At 41.1% G+C, this 18,595-nt stretch overlaps 1 protein-coding gene across 30 annotated transcripts in view; it reads left to right on the plus strand.

Moving 5' to 3' along the window:
* Positions 1 to 18,264, plus strand: part of DOCK9 (dedicator of cytokinesis 9) — a 281,552-nt gene extending 263,288 nt beyond the window's left edge. For 17 of the 30 annotated variants that reach the window (XM_080662392.1, XM_080662395.1, XM_080662401.1 and 14 more), the window contains 7 exons: positions 582 to 617; positions 1,432 to 1,578; positions 5,566 to 5,776; positions 11,190 to 11,380; positions 14,597 to 14,697; positions 14,833 to 14,971; positions 16,983 to 18,264. In XM_080662392.1, coding sequence (XP_080518518.1) covers positions 582 to 617; positions 1,432 to 1,578; positions 5,566 to 5,776; positions 11,190 to 11,380; positions 14,597 to 14,697; positions 14,833 to 14,971; positions 16,983 to 17,105 — 948 coding nt within the window. In that variant the 3' untranslated portion in view covers positions 17,106 to 18,264. Of the gene's footprint in view, positions 1 to 128; positions 298 to 581; positions 618 to 1,431; positions 1,579 to 5,565; positions 5,777 to 11,189; positions 11,381 to 14,596; positions 14,698 to 14,832; positions 14,972 to 15,919 lie in introns of those variants that run through there. The other 13 variants (XM_080662408.1, XM_080662406.1, XM_080662402.1 and 10 more) reach the window with 3 other exon arrangements.
* Positions 18,265 to 18,595: the final 331 nt, after the last annotated feature.

Consider the following 18,595-nt stretch of genomic DNA (forward strand, 5'->3'; position numbering starts at 1 on the left):
TTCTGCTTTCTATAAATGCTAATTTGATGAATTTGTCATGTTTAGTATGATTCTTCCTCAGTAGTAAACTTTCTGCTTTTCTTTTTTTTTTTTCTTTCTTCCTGTTTTTTATTTATTACTTTCTTAAGGCAGCGGTAAGTTCTCCCTCCATAAGACTGTCTTAGTGGCATCTTTGGTACTTCATATGATTTGCAAGTTTCCTTTTCAAGTCTATATGTATATCTGTCCAGTCATCACAGACTCCAAAAACATTAACATTTTATCCCATTTACAGAAATAAATCATTTGTTTCCTCATTTATACTGCATGTTTTAAACAAAAATTAAGACTTCCTGGTTTCTTTTGTCTATGTGTATCTCTACCTCTCGTAATATATCATCTCCACAGTATATTTACCATTGTAATATTTCAGAAACCCTGTACAAAAGGGTTCATTTAAATTTAACTGAATGTTTAACCTCCAAGACTCTAACATGATTAAATGGTATAAATTATAATCCATATATTTAGGTCGTGTGGTTTTTCTATGAGCATTATATAACCTTCAATTTATCCTGTTATTGTCTTTTATAACTTTATAGCAATACCAGTTTACAGACAGTGAAACAGATGTGGAGGTAATTACAGTAAAAGCTTAATAAGCAAGTAATGTAGTGAAATTACTGCATCTAAACTCCTAGTTTGATGTGGATGTTTTCTGTTTCATGTTAGCCTGTATATTTTTTTATATATATACTATGTTTTTAGCACCATTTTTCCTCCTTTATTTTAGATGAGAAATGTTTTGTTTTAATTTATTTCAAATATTAACCCCAATCTGGACTTTCAAATTTTCAACCTTTTTCACTTCCCGTGCAATTCTAAGCCTTGTTTTATTCAGGCCTGATTGGTGCTAAAATATGATGATAGTGGAAATATTGGAGATATGGCACCAGATATGACTGGTGATAATGAAAGTATTTTCTGATGTCACGCAACAGCCCTTTAATATGTTTCTCATCAGTAAAGCAAAATAGAATTTACACAAACTTTACTTAGCTTTTGCTGAACCTACTCTGGACCTAAAAGCTTCCTCATGTGCCATAAAGTGCTGTATGAGCCTTTCCCCATTGATTTGTTTCTTGGGAATGTGAAACAGGCTTGATGCCCCATCATCAGACTTCACCGAGAGAACACAGTCTTAAATCCCCAGTCTCTCATTTCACTCAACACTTAATGACAGCATTCTTGAATGCGTTTGTAGTTTTGTGTTTTAACTTTATCTTTGCACCCAGACTTCATATTATTATCATTTTCCTTCCTGTTTGAAAAGCCTGTTTAATTAGGATTTTATTTTAGAATCTTTTATTTTTTAACCCTTATAACTTTTCCCGGGTGGTAGCCGTGGGCTTGTATTCAGTGATAGCTCTCTAATTGTGTTCTATGTCACAGGGATTCTTTGAAGATGAAGACGGGAAGGAGTATATTTACAAAGAACCCAAACTCACACCTCTGTCCGAAATCTCTCAGAGACTCCTTAAACTTTACTCAGATAAATTTGGTTCTGAAAATGTCAAAATGATACAGGATTCTGGAAAGGTAGGACCATGTTTAGAAACATTTTATGGCAATATAATATTGTTTTGGTTATGCATGATGGATCATATCATATAATAATAATAATTAGACCGGACATCCTTCCGAATGACCTTCCAGATGAAGCCGGGGCTGTGAGGGAAGCCCAGGTCCTGGATGCCAGAGGGAAGCTGGTGCCAGCAGCTGGGGGAAGGAAGGCCTACTCTTGCACGAATTTTGTGCATCGGGCCTCTAGTATATTCATAAGTGTATAAAAAAAAAATAAAAAAAAAGACCCAGGAAAAATTAAGAATGGTTGGCCTTGAGTGGCAAGTGTATGTATTTTTTTCTTTTTTTTCCTTCTTCATACCTTCCTTTGCTTTCTAGATGTTCATTAAGCAGATTTTTATTTTATAATTTTAAAGAGACAATCATTTACAAAATAACACCTGAAAGAACGTAACTTTTTTAGTCCAGAAAGTTAGAAACTCTGAAAGAGGAGGGCCTGAGGTTCTGTTTCTCATAGCGCTTTCCCCTGCACTCCGCACTGGCTTATCTATTACCTGACACTCTGACTGATTGGTGGACGTAGGGACAGATGGACCAGCAGACGGACACATCAAGGAATGGACTAACTAGCCAGCACGTTCCTAGGAATGAGACCTACCTTCTGTCTGGAGAGGCTGTCCTCTGCCGTATCGCTCTCATGAAGACCCTTTCTGAACCTGCTTTGTTTTTCTGGTACATTTATGTGTCCCCCTGATTCAGGATATCTCCAGGAAGTGGGCTATCCCTTTGCTTCCTGAAACCAGGCCAGGGTAGAGCTCCTGTTCGTTGCATTAAAAATGCTTCCCCTGCTCCGTTTGCAGCAATGACAAGCTCTCCCTCTTTCCAAGCTCACCCTTTAGGAGGCTCCCTAGTGCAGTTTCTGTCCTGAGCCCCCGTGTCTGCAATCTTGGGGCCCTTCGTTTTCTCCAGAAAATAATCTTCCAGTCTCCTGCCCAGTGGGAGGGAGGGGACAAAGAATAGGGGGTAGAGTGGCGATTCTGGATTCTAGATGCAGGAGACAGGCACAGGCTGACGGTCCGAGTTTGGCCTGCAGACTTTCACCTATTCGCCTGTGTTCCACTCTGTACCTCACTCCTATTTTCCACTGACACTGGTGACCCCGCTTAGACTTTTTCCAGGCCAGTTTCTCCAAGGAGCATTTTCCTCTTGTGGGGCCAGGACTAGGGAAGGAACCCGGGGTTCCTCCACTCCAGATAGACTTGGAACCACCCGCCCTGGTTTCTGCCCCACCCCTCTCTTGGGGCTGGGAAATCCAAGGTCAAGGTGCCAGGAGATTCATTATCTGGTGATGTCCCTACAGGGTGGGAGGGGGAAGGAGCTCTATGGGGTCTCTTTTATAAGGGCACTAGTCCCATCATAAGTGTTCTATCCTCGTGACCTAATCACCTCCATCCCACTAATGCCACCACATTGGAAGTTAGGCTTTCGGCCTGTGAATTCTGGGGGACACAGACATTCCGTCTGTAGCAGCAAGCTTCTCACGGGTGCTCTGAGTCACCTGTTACTCCTCTCCATCGGAACTTGGATTAGAACTTCTTCGCTCTGCTGAATCAGATAGCACACCTCTGCTCGCCCACCTTCCAGAAATTCTAAACTCTCCAGTTCACTACTGTCTGCCATCCTCTTTTCTTGGTCCTCCTATGTTAATTCTGTACTGTCATTTTAACAGACTGCACAAAGTGAAAGGGATAAATACATGTTGTTGGTCCATTTTTAACCAGGAACCTCAATACAACCTTATTAAGGCCTATTTTCTTCCTAGACCAAATTACTCAGGTCCAATTTGCCTTTCTTTCTGGAACCGAAACCTTTGTCTGGGTCAAGTTGTGACTTGAACATTATAGTCTTTTTCTCAAGGTTCTCTGCCAGGGTGTTTCTCAGCATCTAGAAGAGTTCAGGAATCTAGAGAAGGAGCTGTGTGTTAATTATAAAGAGACTAGACATGAAATATAAATTTGGAAGGCATTTTGGGGAGCCAGAGGAGACCTAGCTTCAGTAACCAAGTTCCCTGAATCTCTGGACCCCTAGCTTTTTATGAACACAAATTGCCCTAAGGCAAAGCAGATATACATATTAAAGGCAAAGTTTGGTATACAGTAGGCATTGTCAGGTTGGAGGAACTGCCTCCGGCAGCTCAGCTGTTTGGCCAGCAGGAGGTAATAACATGTAGATTGAAATGCCCTCAGCTGTCTGGCAACAGGCAATAATATATGCATCTTTTACAGGTTTGGGGAAATGCTTTCAGCCATTCCAGCAGGCAACAATATGATTCAGCCCTGCTGAATATAGAAGCCCTTCAACCTTTTGAGGACTTCTTGCATTTATTATGACATGCTGGAATTAGCTTCCAGCAGTTCTCATACATTCTTCCCCTTTTCACATGTAGTCCCTGATGTAGCAGCTGAAAGACTTTCTAGACCTTCTTTTCCCCTAAACACCAGGCCTCCGTTCCTTCTGCAGGAACTTATGTACAACTTTGAAAATGAAGACTAGGGAAACACCACTAAAACAATGGTCAGGAATGTTCGATTCAACGGCTTTAACTGGTTTCTGCTAAAGGAAGTTACGTTTAATAGGTTTGAATGCAATTATAGTGATTGGCCAGATGGCCTTTTCTAAAATAGAAGTAACTCACAACTATGTATTTTCTTAACTTCCAAAGGTTAAGTCGCTTTCACATCTGCTTTTCGTTTCTCTTCACAAACATCCCTAGGAGAACAGTGGTGCATGATAATTTGAGACCAGTAAAACTGCCTTGGCCATATTGGTTTGCCTGCCCTGATTCCAGTATAGTCTCCAGGTTCTCTGCCTTTCTTTCATATTCCCTTTTATTTTTCTAAGAAGCTTGGATACAATTGATTTGTGCAAAACTGATTTGACTCCCTAATAAATTAGCTCTTGATTGTCTATGGAAAATGCCCATGTTTAATTTTGTAGCATGTCCCAGAAGTTGGAGCACCACTAATTCCAGAAATGTTTTGAAAGTAGTTATGTCCTGAGTTAATCAGGAATTAAACTAACGGCTAGATTAGTCTTAGATTAATCTGTACCTGTATTAAATTAATTCATCTACATCTGTTTGCATCTAATCTACCTCCAGATTAATTATAATTTGAGGAACTAGGTTTTATTTTTTTTTTTATTTTTATTTATTGACTTTATGGAGAGAGAGGAAGACAGAGAGAGAGAGAGAGAGAGAGAGAGAGAGAGAGAGAGAGAGAGAAAGATAGAGAAGGATAGAGAAGGAAACATCGATTTGTTGTTCCACTTATTTATGTATTCATTGGCTGATTCTCATATGTGCCCTGACCTGGGATCGAACCCACAACCTTGTCGTATCGGGACAACACTCTAACCAACTGAGCCACCCAGCCAAGGCAGTTGGGGACCTAGGTTTTAAATATTTTTACTAAAATAAACATTTTAATGTCATGAAAAAAAAATAGTGGGAAATTAAAATTCTAGGTTAAACAAAACTAAAGAGATAACATTTAAATATAAAATGTGATTGTTGATTAGTTTCTGGTTCAAACATAAATAGCTATAAATAACATTCTGGGGACATTTGAGACATTTTCGTACAGACTGGGTATTGGGTGACATTAGGGAATTAGTATTAATTTTGTTGGGTATGATAATGTATATTCGTTATGGAAGAGAATGTCCTCATGTTTAGGAGATGTTGGCTGAAGTATCATGATGTATACCACTTACTTTGAAATGGCTTAGCTAAAAAAAAAGTCTATATGTGTGTGTATATTTGAAACAATATAGCAAAGTATTAGCAATTGTTCTAAGTGGTGGGTATGTGGTATTCTTTGTACTATTTTTTCCAACTTTTCTGAATTTTTCCAAAATGCTTACTAATAAAAAGTGGGAAAATACAACATAGGCATGCTTTGATAACTAGCACCAATCTTCCATTTCATTATTCATTTAAAGGTCAACCCTAAGGATCTGGATTCCAAGTATGCGTATATCCAGGTGACTCACGTCACCCCATTCTTTGATGAAAAAGAATTGCAAGAAAGGAAAACGGAGTTTGAAAGATCTCATAACATTCGCCGCTTCATGTTTGAGATGCCCTTCACTCAGGCTGGGAAGAGGCAGGGTGGGGTCGAGGAGCAGTGCAAACGGCGCACCATATTGACAGGTATGGCTCATGGCATTTTTCTAGCTGCATGATTCTATTTTCTTCTCCTCCCAGACCACAAGTTTATATCCAATGTCAGGTCACTTCCCTTCTTAGAATCTGATGAAAACAGTGGGCCCTCAGGATGCTTTTGCACACCATTTTAGGTGATTTACAGACTCCTTCTGAAATCCATGTGGACCCCTCTTGGGCCCATGGCACCCAGGTCAGGAACCCCTGCACTCAGTGCCATTACTTCCTCACGGGAAGAGACCCCTCGTGATCTCGGTCGCACAGGTCCCAGCATGAACCTGCTCAGAGATTTATAGCTGAGTGAATAAATGGGACTTGAGGCTGCATCCCTCCTACCTGGCCTCTGAGAGCAGTTGGTCAGCTTCAGCTTGAGGAGCTCCAGTTCCAGGGAGCCCGCTGCAGTCAGAGGCCGCCTGTTCAGCTGTTGCCGAGTTTTAATTAATCCTCTGGTGCTGTTTACCACCCATGACTCATTCTCGGAAATGTGTTTTGCACTATTTCCAAGTTCCTAACAAGTGTAGAATCCTATTAGGAATGATTTTTACCTTCTTTGAGGGAGCTTGACTCCTCCATTGTTAGGTTAGGGTCAGCAACATGACTGCAGTAACCTAAAATAAAACACTTACGTGACTTTTTAAAAAATCAGTGGGGAGGCCCATTCAGAAGGCAGGTGTGTCTGTATCCACTACCTAGGCCCGTTTTTCCAAGAGTGGCCCTCGTTCACCTGAGCCAGGAAGCACCCACTGCTTGTGGAGAGTCAGTGTTGCCCAGTGCCCCACCTGGGCGAGCTCATGCACATTGCAATAATAATGAAAGAGCATTGTCAGGTGCTGCATCGCTGGTGCGGCTCCACTCCCACCACCGCAGTGCACATTTTAAGTGGGTGAATTCTGTGGGATATGGTTGATATCTCAGGAAAGCCATTAAAGACAGAATACAGCTCATTACAAAACAGCTCAGGACAGCTATTGCAGAGAATTTTTCACCCTTTCTACGAGGGAACTGAGATAAAAGTGTAAAAAAAATTTTTTAAATCTGCTTTCTTAAAGAAAGGATTTCTACCCCTGCTCTTAGAATAATAAAATAACATGTAAAGCACAAACAATATTGTCTCTTCCCATCTGTCATGAATTGTTTTTCTAATGGACACAGTAGCACATTCTTCTTAATAAACAAGATAACTACATTTCCAAATGGAGTCATTTTATGGGAATTGTCAGCTTAGATTGCTTGTCACTGTAGTTGTGATGACCTTAAATCAGTGCTTATCAAAGGTTGTTCCTGGGTCTGCAGCATCAGCATCACCTGGGAACTTGTTAGAAATGCAAATCCTCGGGCCCCACCCAGACCTGTAACTCAGACACTGTGGGGGTGGGGCCCAGCGAGTTATGGTTAACAAGCCCTTCAGGTGATTCTGATGCCACTCAAGTTGGAGCACTGCTGCTTTAAATGAACCTCATTCACTGATGAGTCAGGGTCAGGATTTTTATTATGATTATTCCGCTCAGTTGGCATTCTGATTCATAAACAGTTACTACCAGGTGCTTTCCCTAGGCAGATTTCCTCCAGGGTTACCACTTGGTCACAGAAGTATTTTAGATTAGATAGACCAGTGGTCGGCAAACTGCAGCTCTCGAGCCACATGCGGCTCTTTGGCTCCTTGAGTGTGGCTCTTCCACAAAATACCACGTGCGGGAGTGCACGTACAGTGCGATTGAAACTTCGTGGCCCATGCGCAGAAGTCGGTTTTCGGCTCTGAAAAGAAATTTCAATCGTTGTACTGTTGATATTTGGCCCTGTTGACTAATGAGTTTGCCGACCACTGAGACAGACAAAGGGAGCAAAGCTCTGTACCTACAGGAACAGAGGGGACCAAGAGTAACTCCACTGCAGGAGAGGCAAAGTAGACACGTGTGTTGTTGGCTTGGGAAATAACCACCTTACACAGCTGGGAGGCTGAGAAAGTGTGGGCAGTGCAAAGCCTGAGTCCTGCAGACCCGGGTCACATCCTCATTGTGTGACCTTGGGCAGGTCACTTAGCCTCTCTGCGCCTTGTTTCTTCCTCTGTAAAGGAGAGTTATACTTTCCATCTCATACTAAACATTCTGTATATCATGCCCAGGAGGGGAACGAATGTACTTCATTGTGCTAAATTCCACCTTGCCTCTGAGGTTGTTGATGCCCAAAAGGGGATTGTAGTAAATAAAGCACAAAAACAAGAGTGCCGTTTTTGCCATGGAAAGTCTTAACAATATCGAAAAGATAGTTACTGGGCAGTGTAAAGATTTAGAGAAGGGTTGTAAAAATGCTACTAAAGCCTAGCCTGTTTGGCTCAGTGGGTAGAGTGTCAGCCTGCGGACTGAAGGGTCCTAGGTTCGATTCCGGTCAAGGGCACATGCCCAGGTTCGATCCCCAGTGGGGGGTGTGCAAGAGGCAGGCTACCAATGATTCTCTGTCATCACTGATGTTTCTATCTCTCTCTCCCTCTCCCTTTCTCTCTGAAATCAATAACAAAATATTGTTATAAGAAGAGATAAAAATGCTACTAAAAACATGTAAATTCTATACAACCTTTAGTAAAAGAATATCTTGAAAGACTTTGAACTTGAGAATTTTCCCTCATGTTATTAATCTCTTAGGTTCTTCTGTCATTGCATTGCTTCAAACCTGACCTTTGGCCTTCCAAGATACGGTGGAGCCCCAGGCCTCCCTGCCCTCTGAATCCAGCAAACACTCACTTTTCAGGATAGTTTAGTCAACTGCAATTTGTAATCATTCAAAAAAACCTAGTGATCACCCTCCTGGCCCCTTTGGTGTACATTTCTGAGCCTCTCTCCCAACATGATCCCCTTCATTTCTTTTTTCATAGAACTTCCTAACAAATATAGAATTATATTAGGAATGATTTTTACCCAGTCACTGGAGTTTCTTTCCAATCACTATTCCATGGTTTCCCAAATCATGCTCAGATTCCCACTCAGGTTGGGAATGTTCTCCTCCCTTCACCTTCTATTCAGTCTAAGCAGACAGACAGTCACTTCTCAGCCGTCTCTTCCTCACCCTCCTTCTTAAAGGGCTGCAGATCACTAGTGATGGCTCACTGAGTCTGTCACTTAATTTTCCATCTTCCAAGCCACTTTGCTCTTTCATTTAGCCATTTTGGCAGTAATACAGTCATTAATTCAACAAAATTAATTGCGTACAGGTGGTGTTCCAAGTTGGCATACTAACAAAACAAAGCTCTTTGGCTGTGCAGATTAGATGCTAGCAGGAGACAAATGATAAACAAAACAATGAATAAATGTACCTACGTTGGAAGATGATATGTGTTCTGGACAAAAGGAAAAGGAGATTGGAAATTGGGGCTGAGGGGTGGGTTGTGGTTTATGTAGGGTGATGGGGTATACCTCACTGAGGAGGTGACATCTGAGTCCAGATGAAGGAGGTGAGGGAGTGGGCCCTGCAAACATGGAGAGGGAGAGGGAACTGTCTGGGCAAAGGCCAACGGCCGGTGTCTTCCTGCCCTGCACATACGACCAGCAGGCGGGTGTGATGGAGCTGAGGAAGAGGAGGAGAGATGAGGCCAGCAAGTAAGGCAGGGCGTGGGGGGAGCGGGGAGAGTCCCAGATCACATGGAACTGGTAGGCTCCTGCACAGACTGAGTTTTCTGTATCATTATACATGTGGGCAAAAGTAGGTTTATGGTTGTTCATATGGAAAAAGAAGGCAATAATCAATAAATAATAATACGAGAATAAAATGTGTTTCACATACTCACAACTGTAAACCTACTTTTGCCCCACACTGTATCTCTTCTTCGCCTCTTTAAGTCTCTAGTTATCATTGCAAGAAGCACGAAGCAGTGACTCGGGACTCTTATGCTACGTGAAATCAGTCTAATCCATGGACATATAGACATCCTCGGAGCTGGCTTTTCTCTCTGAAATGGTGGTGCTACCACACCATAGCCCTCAGCACGGTGACAAAACAAAGGCCTGTGCTTTAACATGGCCGCTGCCTCATAAACGTTTCCACACGTGCTTCTTCCTTACAAATGAGAAAGCTGTAGTTCTCCACACACCTGTCAGTCTGCCCCATCCAGGTGCACCTCTGCTCCCAGGATCGTTTCCCGTGTCCCTGGCCGGCAAGCAGCAATTGCCCAGGTCAGGTCACATTCTCAGAGAAGCCTTTGGTTCTCATCGGATTTGCCGATCCCAGTGCTGCCACTGAGAAACTGCCCGCAAGGAACACAAAAGACACAGACTCTTGGACTAAGGTTGTTAGAACATGTAGAGACTAGAACAGGCCTGTGTGTGACACATGAGGTTGGTCAGGTTGAACACCTTCTCCAGCCTTGTCCAGACGTGGCCCACGGGAACTCTGTGTTCTGTGGTGCTGGCCTGTTTTCTCATCTTGTGACCAGTCCTTTCGGAGTAATTCCCCACCCCCTGGCCACTTAATAAATAATAATGAACCCAAACGCACACTCTCCTTGCCTTATTTTTGCTTACTAAAAAATAAGAAAGCATATATCTGAAGATCTGTTAGTAAATCTACGTTAAATGAGAACATTACAGGTACTTACATACCATATAAAGCAGCAACGTGGAAACATGAAACATCCCAAAGCAGATCCAGCTGTTTCTCTGCTCATTTTTAAACTTAACTCTCTGGTGTCTTATTATGATAAATGAAAACAATATTGTTTTTTTGTTTAAAAATGTATAAAAATAGTAAATATTTTTACTTATATTTTTTTATTTGTTTCAAAATATCTCTGTTATTGCTACTTCAACAGTTTTTGCCATTCTAGTTCATAAAATATTTTGCTTGGAAATATATCTTCACTTCTTATTTTTTTATTTACGCAGACTTTGATTCCGCCACATGCGGCTCTTTGGCCCCTTGAGTGTGGCTCTTCCACAAAGTACCATGGCCTGGGCGAGTCTATTTTGAAGAAGTGGCGTTAGAAGAAGTTTAAGTTTAAAAAATTTGGCTTTCAAAAGAAATTTCAATCGTTGTACTTTTGATATTTGGCTCTGTTGACTAATGAGTTTGCCGACCACTGTGCTAGTTCACTCAGATCTCTCAACTTCCAAGGAAGGCAAGACAGTCATGGATGAGAAAATTGAGGAGGGAACAATAAAGCGATTTCTTCAAAGATACACCTTTCACAGTAAACATTAACAAACACTCGACTCTCGTTACTTTATATTATACAACCTGTCATCAGACATCCACAGTGATACAGGACAATATTCTGGTTCCATGAAGTACTGACATATGACTTTAGCAGGCTTTCGTTCCTTATCTGTAAAATGGGAATAATAATGACTTCTACCTCGATAGTAGTAAAGATCTTGCAAACTGTGGAGTAATTCTGGGACCTGTTCCTCCACAGCGATACACTGCTTCCCTTACGTGAAGAAGCGGATCCCTGTCATGTACCAGCACCACACCGACCTGAACCCCATCGAAGTGGCCATTGACGAGATGAGTAAGAAGGTGGCTGAGCTGCGGCAGCTGTGCTCCTCAGCTGAAGTGGACATGATCAAACTCCAGCTGAAACTCCAGGGCAGCGTGAGTGTTCAGGTGAGCCAGGCATCGGGCAAAGCAAACCACAGGGCAACCGAGGGAAATACTCCTTATTGAAGATGTTGGGAATATTTCAGGTCATTTGCACCAACAAGGTCTAGTGTAGATCTCTGGCTTTACCAGGTGATCCCCGTTACCTCCCCCCAGGGTCTGTGCAGTTTCTCCTAATACCAGTAACCATAGGGTACCCCCACCCTACCCTCACTCTCCACTCTCCCCCATTTGCAAGAGTATCATTCTCACTAAATTGTCTGCCGGGGTCAGGAGACAGCTCTCCACACTAACCTGGGTTTTTCTCTTGGTTTGTTTGTAATTTGGGAAGTTCTGGGTGCCTAATTGGAACCATTAAGACTTCTCTAAATATAAAGAATAGCTGTAGTTTTTCTTATAAAACTATTGTTGTCTGGTTCCTATAAAATTTGTTACCTGAAAAAGTACCTTAAGTTTATTCTCTTAATGGTATCTTTTGATTAACATAAAATCTTGATTTTAATATAGCCCAATAGATTAATTTCTTCTTTACTGGTAGCCTTTTGCTGTGTCCACTTGAAGAAATCTGTTTTTAAAAGAACATATTTGAAACATATTTATGTTTTCCTTCTTTGCTTAACATTCCTATATAGACCTGCAGTCCATCTAGAATTGGTTTTTCTATGTGGTAGCTGATAGGGGTCAAGACACATTTTTTTCCATATAGCTATCCAATGGTGTGCACCATTTGTGAAAAAGATCACCCTTGATCTAGGGAATGATTATAACAAATATGTTTAGTGTATGAAAATTCATCAAGCTATACACTTACATTATGTACACTTTTCTCTTTGTATATTACACTTCAAAAATACATTTTTAAAAGGTTTCTTACATGGTTTCCTAAGAAATTGGTAAATGCTAAGTCACCTCCTTCCAGTGACCAGTATGCCTGTTACTTCATTGATATTTTTGAGTGTATGTAAGTAATTCAAACACATGTTTTATATGTGTGTGTGTGTTTATATGTATCCCTAATTTTTTTCTCTTTCAAGAAAGTTACATGTAGATTGTATTACATAGATTTTGGAGTTTCCTTGGTTCATTTTCTGAAATCAGTTTTTGTTAACTTTTCATGAGATTCATGTTGAGTTGCTGCCTCACATTTTTCTAAATGTCATTCACCACAAAAGTATTTATAGGTGTTTTCAACCTCTTTTTTTATGGTCCAAAAGATTTATGTGCCAAAAAGAAGTTATCAAGTGTATATGATAATCATTCCAGCAACGTGAGTGATTACATAACGGGGCCAGAGGCCACAATTTTCTGCAGCTAGAAACAAAACCACTCAGCAACGTGACCCGGGAACCTCTAGCCTCTATCGAAAGGCCAGCAGAAGGGTGTGGGTGCCAGTAAAAGGTGGGGCTGGACAGGTTGAGCTTTCTAAAGAACAGAATGTGCCCTGCCATTCGACTGTGACAGAGTTTTATAAATGCTCAATCATCTTAAAAAGCAAAGAATTGCATGATGAAGTAAGATTAACTTCATACATGTGTACCCACCAACGTTGACATAGAGCTAGAGCCGGAGGAAATTAGCTGAATCAATTTATCTGTGCGTTTCTGTAATTCTTTCACCGAGAGCCTCACTGGGGCTGCTGCTGTGCAGGACAGAGCCATCAGGCTGGCTCCATGGCGCTGCACTCCAAGACCTTGTTACATTAGACCTTAGGACGTTTCATCAACTTTCCCCTTTGCATTTTCTTAAAATTGAATGAGTCATCCCTCAGTATCTTCGGGGGATTGGTTCCAGGAACCCGCAAGTTACCAAAATCCATGGATGCTCAAGTCCCTTACATAAACTGGGGTAGTATTTTCATATAACCTACATACATCCTCCTGTATATTCTAAATTATCTCCAGATTACTTATAATACCCAATACTATGTAAATTGTTATACTGTATTATTTAGGATGTAATGGCAAGAAAAATGTCTATACATGTTCAGAACAGAAACAACCATCTTAGGCTTAACTACATAGTACATGTCAGCAACAGCATAACATTTTGTTTAATCCTCACCCAAGGATATGTTGAGAGAGAGAGAAGCATTGATGTGAGAGAAAAACATCAGTAGCCTTACATACGCATCCAGATGGGGGATCGCACCCACAGTCTTTTAATGCATGGGACAATGCTCCAACCAAACCGTAATTTTTTAAAGTATATTTTTGATTCGTGGGTAGTTGAGTTTGCAGATGCAGAACTATCAGACACAGAAAGCCAACTGTATCATTTTGGATAATCAGTCATTTTGGTCATCTTCACACACACACATCCAGTGTGATGACATACTCATCACAGAAGGTTAGCTAGCAGTTCCTGTCTCAGAGGGCTCCCCACCTCTGGTGTGAATTCCCACACTGCAAATCTGCCATTACCGTGTAAGTCCTGCACACCCTGGATCAGAACCACAGCCCATTCTTTCACCAACAGCAACAAAAAAAGATAGATAGCCATCCCTACTTAATTACCTTCCAAGCCCACCAGATCTTCCAGGAGAAATTATGCAGGAATCACGTGGTAAAGTCCTTTCCCAAGCTGTCTCGGATGCCTGGGACTTTTTCCTTCCCATCCAGTGTGTCTAACTTTCTTTTTATCTACATTCCCACTTTGACCTTCCCAACCGAGAACTCTTCTTGGCTAATTGAGATATGCAGGGTTCTGGTTCACATACCCTGTTGCTAAATGCCCCTAATGTTTGGCACTTGCCACACACTTCATTCAAGGATAGCAAATCAGTTTGTCCATGGCTGTCTATACAATTCAGTGAGGTGAAGAGTTGGTTTTTAAACAATTGGCATACATACTTTTTTTTTTTTTTTTTTTTCAGTTTTTCACTGAGCTTGTCATATTGAGTTCAGTGTAGCCAAATATCAATGGGAAGACTTGGGCTCTGATCTCAGGTGTTTTGCTTATTGGATGTTCAACCTTGAATAGGCCCTTATGTTTTCCAAGCTTTGGTTCTTCCTACATAGAATGAACCATCATCAGAAGTGCCCTGGGGATGGCTGAGATGGTAAAGTTAAATGACATGGAGCTTTCTTTATGGTTTCCTCTTTTGGGTTGTAAGTTCCTGGAGGGCAGGGGTCATGACTACAGACATAATTTTTAGCGCATACCAACTGAAATTAAAGGTCATTTTCTTTATAACATAATTTTAAAACTTTGTTCTTTATTTAGGTCAATGCTGGTCCACTGGCATATGCCCGAGCTTTCTTAGATGACACAAACACAAAAAGATATCCAGACAATAAAGTGAAGTTGCTTAAAGAAGTTTTCAGGTAAAGCACACACTAGAAATGTCTTTTTCTCTTCAAGTATGAACAACTTCAGTGCTCAATCAAGGAAGAGGCACTACCACTTGGACACATTCTTTGTCCTCAACATCCTTTTTTTCCTCTCCTTTACCACTTCAGGCAATTTGTGGAAGCTTGCGGTCAAGCCTTAGTGGTAAATGAACGTCTGATTAAGGAAGACCAGTTAGAGTATCAGGAAGAAATGAAGGCCAACTATAGGGAAATGGCAAAAGAGCTTTCTGAAATCATGCATGAGCAGGTAAGTGCCACCCTGGAGTTCTCATTTTTAGGAAGCAGGTGTTAGTTGGGATCTTAAGTACAACCTGTGATGGCCTACACCTTCTGACAACCTTCCAGGATTTTGAGAATAATGTAGCACTCTACTCTGCTGCTACTGCCTAACCACAGTTTACTCGAGGAGCAACTCGAGGAACAGATTGCCTACCGATCAGTACCTAATGTGACCAGAGGAGAGCAGCTCCTACCTCCTCTTCCACACTCTTAGAGGTGGCCCCTCCCCACCCCAATCTAGCGTAAAACAACAATAACAACAACAAAACAAAACAAAAACTCTCACATAAAGAAGAAATACCCATACTGTTGGTAGAATTTTCTTTATTCACCCAGTCCTTTGAAAGAATAGGGTTTACCAGCCAGTTTAAGGAATTATCTGTTGTATTAAATGTCTTTTGCCATTTACAAAAATAGGGTTGTTCAATTTTTAACTATTTAAAGCTGACTTGGGTGCCCCAGTGGATTATCCCTGGCTATTTCTATATTCCTTGTCATTATGGGATCTTTTCTGATTGTACTGCTATTGCCTTCTTGTACGAATTCCTTTCAGGAGAATTGTGGATGTGGGCCCAGTAGTCATCAGAGGGGACAGCTGCCCAGGGAACCCAGTAAATGTCAAAGAGCAGCTTCCACATAATTGCAGAGAGGTCCGCTCTCCATCAACCATAGTGACTCCTTCCGGGTCAGAGAACCATCTTTATAGTTAGTGCTGGCACCTTGCTAACACAGAACTGCTTCTGTCTCTTCCCTACATTCTTGTCTCAGTCTTGCAAAATCGAAGCCAGGACCTTTGTGTCAGTTAACATGTCATGTGATGATTTACTTAGGAAATTTCTCTTGTAGGAAAGCAAATGTCTAAGCTTTAACTTGCTTACTTTTTTTTTTTTTTTCTCCTTCATGCTCACACATTCAGATGGGATGGTAATGTAATTTTTTAACTTTATTTTTCTAAAACTTGATTTACTGACTCACATAAAGTTGTTCCTGAGTTTGGGCAACTGCAGATGTTGGCATAAGGACAAATGCATGTGCAAAAGAAGGCAACCCTCTTCTGGGCACTTGGAAAAGTAGGAAATGATTAAGGAAATAAGTGTGTGAATAATTAACCAGAATGTGAGGGCCTCAGGAGCACAAGTGTTTGGAAAACACTCAAGGTCTTTTCCATGGGGCTTCCAGATTCCTGTAGAATGGAGCGCTTGATCAGTGGCTGCCAGCATTTGGCACTAGAAAGATGAAAGTAGGAAAAAAATTATGGGCTGAAAATATTAAAATAAACTCCCAGATTGTATGGACATTTGATGCAGTGCTGTGCTCTAAACTGGAACTTTCCATTATCTCAACAACTATGAAGATTAAACTCCTTTGAACGCTTAAAGAAAAAGAGTCATAACCCGGAGTAGACTTGCTTTTGGCTTTTCCAGGGGAGCCTCTGAGTGTGTATGTTCTTCTCAGTTTCTGCCTAGCAGTGGGTCACTTCCTACCCTTAGAATCCTTCCCTGCATTACGGAATGCAAAAAGAGACTAGCTCAGGGTCAAAGGGGCAGCCCCTCTCTGTAAGACCCTGAGTAAAGGAGCCAGTAGAGAAACACAGATGCTCCAGATTCATCTTAAAAGACTTTTCCAGGGGACAAGGCTAGGTCATGTCCCATGCAGTATGTGTAAGATAAACTTCATGCCACCTTATCATCTGGTGAGTCTAGAAGGCGCTCCATTTACTAACTTGTAAAGGAAACAAAAACATGTTTGTTGTGGACTTTCGCCTTATAATCCTGATCTGAAAAACATCGTTCACTAGATGAGCCAACACAATCCTTCTGCAAACTGCCAAAGCCTAACTATCTATCTAGGCAGACCATCATTCACAGGAACACTTACCACTGGATGAGATAAGTCCTGTGTGTTCCATAAAACGCACCATTTTGAAAATGCTGTTCAGGGCATTGCACTTGGGTAATGTTGTGTTTCTGTGCCTCAAGATTTGCCCCCTGGAGGAGAAGACGAGTGTTTTACCGAATTCCCTTCACATCTTCAATGCCATCAGTGGGACTCCAACAAGCACCATGGTTCACGGGATGACCAGCTCGTCCTCAGTTCTGTGATCTGCCTCATGGACCGCGTGTGGGGACTTGCTTTGTCATTTGCAAACTCAGGATGATTTCCAAAGCTAATCACTGGGCTCGTGCAGGACACGGGGAGACCGAGCACAAGGAGAAATCAGGGGAATGGGAGAGGGAGGGAACAGGGAACTGTTCTTTCATAGCAGATTTTCTAGAGGAGTCAGGAGAGGGCACATATTTTTTAAGTCTCTCTGGCAATATTCCAAGTTTTCATTATGTCTTAACAGAGGCGTGTGGTGGACCCTCATGAACTGAAGCTAGATTTTATTCTTTCTTACAAAGTAGTATTGAGATAAATGGCCTAGAGAAAACACGTGTTCTGGAATGAACATAGCAGGGACAGTAGCACTGAAATTGAGGCTGGGGTAACCCTTTGCCTCTCGGCTAAGCTGGGAAATCTTGAAAATATTTTTTTCCTGTGGCACATTCAGGTTGAATACGAGAACTATTTTTATGACTAGTTTTTGATGACTTGAGGGATCTGACCGCTGTAATTTTTGTACCAGTGAACCAGGAGGTTTAGTGCTTTTATACTTATTTACTTGCGTCTAAAAAAAAACAGAAACGCTTAAGAAACTATGTGAGCTTCAAACTAGTCAAGCAGTTTAGAACCAAAGGCCTCTATTAATAAACACAACTATGCTAAAACGTTTAAAGTAATGCAGTGTATTGTCATGTACATAAATTTTGTTAATACAGTCTCTGTGTTCTGTACATACGTGTGTTACGTTTCTACATTTTTAATACTCCTCACATGAGCTTCTGCATTAAATTTAATTGTGATAGATTTGTGCTGTTCTTAGTATATGCAAGACACTTGACTTTACTGTTTTATTCTTGTACATAAAAAAAGTGCAATATGGAGATGTATACAGTCTTTGCTATGTTAGGTTTTTAAACTGTTTTGAAAAGTTCATCCTTTTGCCAAAATGGTGGAGTATGTCATTGGTAAATCATAAATCCTGTGGTGAACAGTGGTGTGATTTAAAGCTTTCACCATGTTATATTTTCTTTTGAGACATTAATTTAGTAATTTTATATTGGGGAAAATAAAGGTTTTTAATTTTATTTAACTGGAATCTCTGCCCTGCTGTAATTAAACATTCTGTACCACATCTGTATTAAAAATATGCTGATTTCTGGTAGTGGATATTGGGTATTTATTGTTTAACAGTTCTGGGAGGGACAGGATCTTGAAATACTCAGGAGTACAAAAACGTGGTATATGAAATTTATTTTAAAATACCTGAGAGGGGGGAAAAAAAAGAGAGAGAGTAAGTAGATGAAACAAGATGAACAAATGTTGGTAATTCTTGAGTCAGAGGTTGGGTATACGGGAAATCTTTACACCGGTTTCTCTGACTTTGTGTAAGTTTCTGAGATACAAATGTCAAGAGGCAGGTAGGTGTGAGGAACAGATCTCCGGGAGAATTTGGATAAATGCTTTGTCGCACCGTGGTCTGGCTCTGTTG

The sequence above is a fragment of the Plecotus auritus genome (assembly GCF_963455305.1).
Source record: "Plecotus auritus genome assembly, chromosome: 3".
In the NCBI taxonomy this organism is placed as follows: domain Eukaryota; kingdom Metazoa; phylum Chordata; class Mammalia; order Chiroptera; family Vespertilionidae; genus Plecotus; species Plecotus auritus.